Here is a 9,569-nt window from a genome sequence, read left to right on the forward strand (position 1 = left end):
ACTAGCCTCTAATCCAGTACTGCATGTTCATTTCAAGCATATTGAAATTGATGTTCATTATATCAAAGATCGAGTACTACAAAATGAGGTTGTGTGGCTTATGCTCCTACAACAGATCAAATTGCATATTGCCTCACCAAGCCATTAAGCCACACATGCTTCATTCAACTTAGAGACAAACTTGGTGCACTCCACTCACTACCAATTTGAGAGGGGAAGTTAAAAACATATAAATAATATTTTTGTATACTATTATTAACATTGTTATTATTAGCATTTACCTATTATCATTATAGCATTTATGTGTCATCACTAAAATTTAGTGTATAATAATTATTACTATCATAACTGTCAGATGGTGACCTATATGCAATGATATATATATATGTATGTTGTTCTTGACATAAGAACGAATAAAGAAATAAAAATTAAAGCTTTTCTATCTTCTATTAACATACTTTTACATATGATATGATGTGGTATTATTTATTAATTATGAATTATTTTTATTAATTTGTGAACTATTTTTAATTAATTTATGTATTTTTGTAGGAGTGACATGATATTTAAACATAAGAAAATTAATGCATTTTTTCAAGAAGAAAGTTTTCAACAAAGATAAAAATTACAAAAATTCAATTATAATATTTTAGTTAATATTTGTCGTTTCCCCAATTTTTTATGCAAGATCCACAACTGCGACTTCTCCCTTTTTTTTTTATTAAAATAAAAGAGCCTCATTGAGCTTCGTAGTGTTATGGCTCTATGATTCTGATTATGGTCATTTGTAAGCAATAATATACTTATTTTATTTTTAGATAAGCACAATTATTTTATTTTTGTTTGTTGATGTTCCGGGTTATTATGATGTCAAGAAGAGAGATCGATGAACTAGACAAGTCACAAGTTTGTTTTATAGTTTTGAAATTTGGTGAATGACAAGAGACATATTAAATTTGTTCTCCATGAAAAACTTGAGGTGTTCTTGGTATCTTGCCGCAACAATTGCTTTGGTTGTGGCATTGGTTTCTATAGTTCACATGGTCTTCTTCACTTTGACACCTTCTTATGAGTATTTTAAGGTAGTTTCATATTCTACCATTTCATCTAATGCATCATCAGCAGAGTTAACAAATGGCTTTGGAAAGGCTGCAATCGATTTGAAGTATGAGTTCCCGGCTGACTTGCACGGTGCACACCCTTATAAGGGCACACCGTGGGAGGCTGAGATTGGCCGGTGGCTTGCAAATTGCGATTCTCTTACAAAGGATGTCAACATTTCTGAGGTGATAATTGATGTTGTTAGGGTCTATTTTGTTGTGCATTATAAAATTAGTGTTTCACATTCAAAAATTTATGAATTATTTGTTAGAAATTAAAAAAAAAAAAATAGAAGTTGTTTTATGTTTGTTCAACACAATAATAGTTATATTTTTTAACAAATAATATGTTACAAAAAATAATTTTTTATTTATCAAAAACTACTTAAAACTATTTCTTATTTTAAGTAGTTTTTAAATTATTTTCAGATTTTGATTATTTGCAAAAGTTGCAAGAAATAGATAAAAACTATTAAAGATAATTATTTTTATTAAAAAAATAATTAATTTTTAGATAAATCGTAACGACCCTTAGTATATATGTTCTTGTCTTTTTTATGTTGTTATTTCAAGAATTTAGATTTAGTACCTTGTTGACCGTAGACATTCATGAAATCAATAATCATCTAATCATTCTGGGTGCTAGTTAGTTTTTGTTGAAGTTTGATGGTCGTTATTAGCAGTGTTGATCTCTGATTAGCAAAAGTAAATTTTTACTGCTTATTGAGTTTTGTTTTTGTTTTTTTTGAAGAGTTTAATAATATGATTTGTTACAGACATTACACGGCAATGACTGCAAAAATGAGTGTAGTGGACTGGGGGTTTGTAATCTGGAGTTGGGACAATGTCGATGCTTTCAAGGTTATACTGGTTAGTTAGTTCTGTGGACTGGGGGTCCCTACTTTCATTTTATTGATTCACAAGGTACAAGTTGCTTGATTACAACACTTGTATGCTGTGATTATAATTTGTTTTTTGAGATGTGCAATCTTTTAGGAGAGTTCAAAACATTCAATATAAATTATTTTTGTATGGATAAAAAATTTAGATAATTCTTAAAATGAAAGTTAAATTTAGAGAATTTTAAATATTAGTTAAAAATGAATAATTACAAATTTCTTCTTTACTTTATAATTTATGAATCATAAAATGGTTTCTATTTTTTTTAAATTTACAATTTTGACCCCACATGTTTCAAAATTTGTATATTAATCCTATATTTTTAATTGTTTGGAAATTGATCGCTTAAAATTTACAACTTTTGCAAAATGATCCTCAACTTTTTTAAATTTTCAGTTTTGGCTTAAATTTAATTTTTATTTTTGTCCCATTTTTTTTGAAAGTTGTTAAAAAATAGTACAACTTTAAATAAATAATTATTCAATCTAAAAATAAAAATTTATAAATGAATGAATTTTCAAATTTGTCCCATTTTCAAAAATTTATAAGTGAATGAATGAATGAATTTTTTTGTCCCATTTGAATTGTTTTGCATTTTAAAATTCCTAGGAATTTTTCAATTTTCAATTCCTAAATTTTTTGGTTTATTGCACTTTTACTCGTCGACAAATCATAATCAATTCAACCCTAGTTAGTTGAGGCAATGCAATTTTTTAGAAAAATTCTAATCATTGAATGTAAATTAAATTGTTTTGATTTGAAGAATTTTTAAAAATTAAAGGATCTCATGAGGTATTTTTAGATTAAATTAAATTATTTTGTTTACATTTAAAAAATTTCAAATACCACTTAAAAATTAAGAATTTCAAATATAAGGAATTACAATTTTTGATCCTTATTATAAGAAACTTTTTAGAGGAAAATTTAATTCCAAATATAAGAAGTACAAATTTTAAGGTGTATTTATTGTTTAATGATCTCTCTATCTTTTTATGTTTACTAGAAATACAATTCAATTTCATATAAGTATGTGTGAAAACATTTAATGTACAAGTTAATTTAGAAAAAAAATAATTCAAAATTAACACATCAAATGAGTCTTCTTGGTCTTGATAATTTTCCCTTTTTCTTTTTATATATAAAACTAAATGGTGTATTCTTTCATTCTTAAATATAGAACCTCTTTGACTAATAACTAAATTTTAAAAAATTGATAATACTCAATTCAGAAATTTTATATTTGAACACCTTAATTTTCCATCTTTATTCAACACTTCATTTATTTTTTTTATATCTCTCTTCTCATCACCCATATTTACATCCATGACATCACATTCTCTAGTTCTCTCTCTCAATGTGATCATGAAATATATATATATATATATATATATATATATATATATATATATATATATATATTAATTTATTGATAATTAATATTGTTTTACAATTTTAACCTTTATAAGAGATAATTAATTTATGTTTTTATGATAGTATTTATTACGTAGTGTGATAAAAGATATTACATGATTACGAGTATGTTAGTAAGAAAATAGTCAATATACTTGACAATTTTATACTGAGTCTCGGCAAAAGGACAAAAGGATAATCTCAAAAAAATTATTCTTTCAAAATCTTATTTTCTTTTAAAACTTCAATTTATTCTAATTTTTCTAACTTGTTTGCTACTATTTTCAGAATATGTTAATTTGTTTATTCAATATTGTTATTTGAATAGATCAAATTGACACAAATACAAGATACAATATAGACGGATATATTTGTATTTTTTTTAAGATAAATATAAAAGGATTATTTTTGTACTGATGTATCATATATCACTTAATTTATTTTATTAACCACTAAAATATATATTATTAATTACTTATTTAACTTGTAATAAATTGAATGAAATAATATATCTCATTAATCATTAAAGTTAAGTCGTTAATTAGATTGTATTTGGATAAGCTAATTAATTTATTTAGAGACATTAGTATTCTAAGCAATTCAAATTATTCAATTTAATTTCTTTCATTTTTATTTTTTTGTTTGTTTGGATAAAGTAAAAATATTATTCATTTTTAAACTTTGTAGGGCTATTTTTTAAAAATTTCAAAAAGTTGAGGAACTAATTTCAAAATTTGAATTAACCATGTCATAAACATTATAAACCATGTCATAAACATTATTAACCAAGTATTTGCACTTCCTTAACTACTTATCATATTGTTGATGTGAATTAACCAAATATTTACACGTAATAATTTATCAAGTATGATCAGCAAACACGATATCATGTATTTGTGTGTTTAAATAATGTTATGTTGATTATTGGACATGCACCAAAATATACCACTCTATTATTGAGTTAAGACTAAATACATTAACTAATATTTTTATATATATTTAAAGGGAGTAATTATTTATTTGACTTGAAAAATCATAGTATTTTATGGGGTGACAGGAGATGGATGCACTGACATACAAGAGTTAGAATGCAACTATCCAAGATCAAATAATCAGCCATTTGGGAAATGGGTTGCATCAATGTGCTCAGCCAACTGTGACAAAACAAGGGCACTGTGCTTCTGTGGAGAAGGAACAAAATATCCACATCGCCCACTGCCACACACATGTGGGTTTATAATTAAGTATGTAAAATTGAGTTACTAGTAAATATGATTTTTATGGCCTCTTCATTTAAGATTTAAAAAAAAAATAGTTTTTATAGTATTTTACTTTTTTTTATAACATTTTTTAAAAAAATAAAATTTAAAATGAAAAATTAGTTTCAATAATTTATTTCAAATATTATAATATTAAGTATTTTATTTATTTACTACATCTTTTTTAGATAATAAAATTTTAAAAAATAATTAAAATAAAAAATTATTTTGAGAAGCTCTTCAAAATTATTTTGAAAGATATATATAATTTTTTTAAGAAAATTGATTTTAACTATGTAAAATTTTTTAATAACAAATATCTAAGTTATTAAATGCCAAATTTTTTTTTTAATCAATAATAAATGAGTTTAAAACAACTTATATTTTAAAATAAATTATTTTTAAAAATATAAGATCAATTTCTTTTTTAAATATTAAACAAACGGGACCATTGTATTTCATTCACTAGTTTTTCTTAATTTACTAATCAAGAAATGCACCTTAAATTTATTTCAGTCGATCTTCTGAAACCTTTAGAGTGAATTCGATAAGAGTTGATCAAGATGTGTTCACAACTAATGGTAGTATACCAGGTTGGTGTAATGTAGACCCAATTGAAGCATATGAAGGAAAGGTAAAATTCAAAGAGGAATGTCATTGCCCATATGATGGTTTTATGGGTCGATTTTGTGAAGTGCCTGTTCAATATGTTTGCATTAATCAGTGCTCTAGACATGGCCAGTGTCGTGGTGGATTTTGTCAGGTGATTCTTTAGTTTAATAAATGACTTTTATATATTTGGACGCATCTTACTCATCTATATATAACATCTATTTAATATTTATTATTTTTATAAAAGACAGTTGTGTTAAATTTAATTAAAAAAAATTGATGTATGTAATTTATACATCAATTTTTTTTACTAAAATGATCAGAGGAGTATATCATTTTTTCTCTATGCATACTTTCAATCTTATGACATATATATATCACAATTATCATTTTTTTCGCTTTCAATGTATTTTTAGAGTGCATAAGTGTTCATATATCATTTTGCATAATAATGTGACATCCAACTTTGGTGTTTCACTTGTTTCCTAGAAAGAAGAAATACTTCATCAGTCATCTATTGTTTTCCTTTGTATATACATAAGATTGGATGTCAAAACTCACAAGTGAAACATTATATATGGCTACTAGAAAGAGAAATATTTTGTTAGCCAAGTGTCCCTCTCACAATAACTGGCACATTTGTAAACAAATTGTCTTAAAAAACATAGTCACCTTTACTTTTTAATGAAATTTTAATTTCCTTTTTTTAATTGTATCTTATAGTTAATATAATGTATGCATCACTCCCTAAATATTATTTCTCCACTCTCTATTTATAATAATTGAGCATATCAATAGTTAATAAGAATAATTTAATAAATTACTTTTCTCTTTATTTCATTTATTATTTTTCTTAATATATCTGAAATGGTCAAAATATATCAATTATTTTAAGACAAGAGTCATATGTAATAAACTTAATATCCTTATTAACAAGAGTTTTTCATAATAAACTTAATACAAACTTAAATCATCAACATATAAAGTTAAAAGAAATGGTAAATGTCAATCATTCTCATCTTGAAAACAAATCAATGTAACAATTTAGAAGAAGATGATTGGTAAAGAAGTCAACAACAGTTGCTCATGAGTGGTAATAGGAAGCAAACAAAGCAGACCAACTTGAACCTTATCATAAACTATGTGACAATCAATCTCTAAATGTTTTCTCTTCTCATGAAAGACGAGGTTAACAATAATGTGCAAAACACTTTGATTATCATAATAAAAATAGGTAACTTGGTACAAGTCACTTGAATGTCGGCCAAAAGATAAAAAAGCCACTAAATTTCACACATTGCAGCTGCTAAAGCACGATATTAAGACTCACAATATTTTTCTTTTTGGTACACAAGAGTTTTTGATTTGTTATTACTTGAACAAGTGTTGGTAGATTTGTAAATTGAACTCTTGCTTTCATCTTCCAATTGATCTTCAATTTATAGATGATAAAAGGTTTTGAATATTCAGTTTAAATTGAATATAGTCATTGAACACACTTTTCAAGTGTCAGATATATTTTAAAGCAATTAAACACATGTTTATATTGTTGTCCAAAATGTTATTGACAAACGAAGAATGTTCTTACTTTTGAGTCTGATGGAAAATGTGAATGAGTGAGCTGTGAAATGTCGGTTGATACTATTTTAAATCAGAATTATGCAGACCTATTTATTTTCTATAGTTTTCACATTGGGAGGAAGGTTAGTTACTATTCAAGTCCCTTTTTTTTTATGGCTTTAACCCAATAATCTTGTGTAATAGCTTCAACATATGTTTTGAGCTCAATGTGGACACTAACAAAGAAAGATGATTTAAGTGGTGCAACAGTAAGAGAATTGCACAAACAATCTTTTAAAGTGATTGAGGTGTCCTTGTTATCCAGTAAGTCAGGTGGGAGACCACAACAAGAAAACATGGATTTTGTGAGGGCCAAAAGCCCTCAAAAAAGGGAAAAAAACAGTCACAAAGTAGGCATTTGTGGCGGTCTTAGGCAACAACAAATAAGGTGGTCACAAATCTTTGTGGCGGCCAAAATGGCCACAAAGTGTGAAAATTTCGTTGTCCTTTGTCAGGGCAAATGCCGTCACAAACGTCTGCTTTTGTGAGGGCATAGGCCGCCACAAATGGCTCACTTTGTGAGGGCTTAGGCCGCCACAAAGGATAAGCTGATTTTAAAAAGTTAAGCTTTTGTGGGGGCCCAGGCTGCCACAAATGCTTCCTTTTGTGAGGGTTTAGGCCGCCACAAAGGATGTTTCAGATTAAAAAATAAATATTTTGTGAGGGCTTAGGCCACTACAAAATATTAACTTTATTAAAAAATTATTTTTTAAATTCGAAATTAATACTAAAATATAATATTATATATAATAAATTATGAATATAAATTTAAAATTTAAATTAAAATTACAATATTATAATTAAATTAAAATTTAAATTAAATTTAAAATATAATATTTAAATTTAAATTAAATTTAAATTTAATATGTTATATATAATGAACTAATATCAATATAAATTAAAAATATAATATTACAATTTAATTATCATTTAAATTAAATTTAAAATATAATATTTAAATTATAATTATAATTAAAGATTAATTTAAATTAAAATTAAAATTAAATTTAAATTTAAATTAAAATTAAATTTAAAAATTAAAATAACTATTATATATAAAAATATAATATTAATAATAATTAAAGTAATTACTACCAAACCAAATAAAACATTCCAAAATTAATAAATAATTTCTTACAAACCAAAAATTAAACACACAATAATTAACTAGGACAAGATAAATATGTATTCATACAAACCAAAAATAAAATTATGAAATTATTCAAATACATCAATCTTCATAATAATTCCTCTGATCAGCTCCACTCCCACCATCATTATTTCCTGCAATGTTACCCGACGACAGAAGTCCCTTGAAAGTATTATTAATTTGTGTTGCAAGAGACATCATGGTTTGAAATTAGATTTCATGTTCAATTACACCACCACTAGTCGAAGGAGGAGCCATAGCTGGTTGAGGTTGATTTAAATTTGGTCAGATCAAGCCAGCTGTTGGCATTGTTGGTCGGTATGCAGTTTGATCTGGTTGAGGTTGAAGAAGTTGATGTAAAGATGATGGAACATACTGATAATTATGAAAATATTGTCGTTGCTGAAACATTGGTTGTTGTTGTTGCTGGAAGGAAGAGTTCGGAGGATCTTGGTGTTGCTGTTGGAAATTTGGAGGCGGTTGCTGCTGCTGGGAGTATTGAGAGTAATTTTGTTGCTTATGGAATAGTGGTTGTTGATGCAAGTATTGAGGCCGAGGCGGGAACTGCTGATGAAACACAAGAGGAAATGAAAATTGTTGCTGTTGAAATTGTTGTTGCTGCTGAAACTGCTGCTGCTGCTCTTGAAACTTTTGTTTCCATTCCTCATTTAATTTATCATTTGCTGCTTGTATCAGCTGCTGTGCCTTTTCTTCTTGTTCACTTGCCCATTGCTCCTTTAACTGGTCAAGATTATCTATCGACAGACGATGAGATCGATCCGTACTAGCATAAGAAGAAGAAGACGTCTCAGTCTGAATATAGCCTGTTGGACCTTTCACAAATGTTGATGATAAACTATCGGCACCCAGCACACGCCCTTTGTACTTGCCACCACTGATATTCATAAAACTTGCGGTCTCATATTGTTTCCGCTGCACTGGACCAGCTCGCTGAGCAGGAGGAAGAGTAGCTTGATAATCATCCCTTTCTTTCATGACTTGTTGAAGTTGTTCCTATATAAAAAATAAAAAAATAAAAAATAAAAATAGTTAATTAATATATAATAATTTAGAGGACTGATTAATGTATAATAATTAATATATAATAATTACCTGAATCATTTTTGACAATTCATCAGTATACTTATTTGTTTCAGGATTAACATGAAGATAGCGATGTATCTCTGCCTGAGCGACCTCCCTTCCAAGTTGCTTTTCCTAAAATATTAAATTAATGTCAAGTTTATAAGTTGGTAAAATTTGATGATTAATTGAATATAAATTAATAGATATATATTGTAAATAGTAATTAACATATAATATTTAATTTCTCCAGCAGACATGGAACCTCCCTTATGAGTACTGGTACGCCTCTCAGATGCTCTATTAATCTTTGTTTTTTTTCTCTTTTGTTTGTAAGCATCTGTGTTCTATTTTCTCCACAAAGCACTCCAAACATTTTCACCAATCTAGTTTGGTAGTTTTTTTTTCCTCGCCCTTATTGCGTATGTCAACATA

The 9,569-nt window shown here is 26.8% G+C and overlaps 1 protein-coding gene across 2 annotated transcripts in view; it reads left to right on the forward strand.

Annotated features, from left to right (window-relative positions):
• Positions 1-832: 832 nt before the first annotated feature.
• LOC101504367 (uncharacterized) overlaps positions 833-9,569 on the forward strand; it is a 29,995-nt gene continuing 21,258 nt past the window's right edge. For both annotated transcript variants that reach the window (XM_012712350.3, XM_073367157.1), the window contains exons 1-4: positions 833-1,286; positions 1,877-1,970; positions 4,468-4,654; positions 5,186-5,432. In XM_012712350.3, the coding sequence (XP_012567804.1) occupies positions 936-1,286; positions 1,877-1,970; positions 4,468-4,654; positions 5,186-5,432 (879 nt within the window). In that variant the 5' untranslated portion in view covers positions 833-935. The remainder of the gene's footprint in view (positions 1,287-1,876; positions 1,971-4,467; positions 4,655-5,185; positions 5,433-9,569) is intronic.

The sequence above is a fragment of the Cicer arietinum genome, chromosome 4, assembly GCF_000331145.2.
Source record: "Cicer arietinum cultivar CDC Frontier isolate Library 1 chromosome 4, Cicar.CDCFrontier_v2.0, whole genome shotgun sequence".
Taxonomy (NCBI): domain Eukaryota; kingdom Viridiplantae; phylum Streptophyta; class Magnoliopsida; order Fabales; family Fabaceae; genus Cicer; species Cicer arietinum.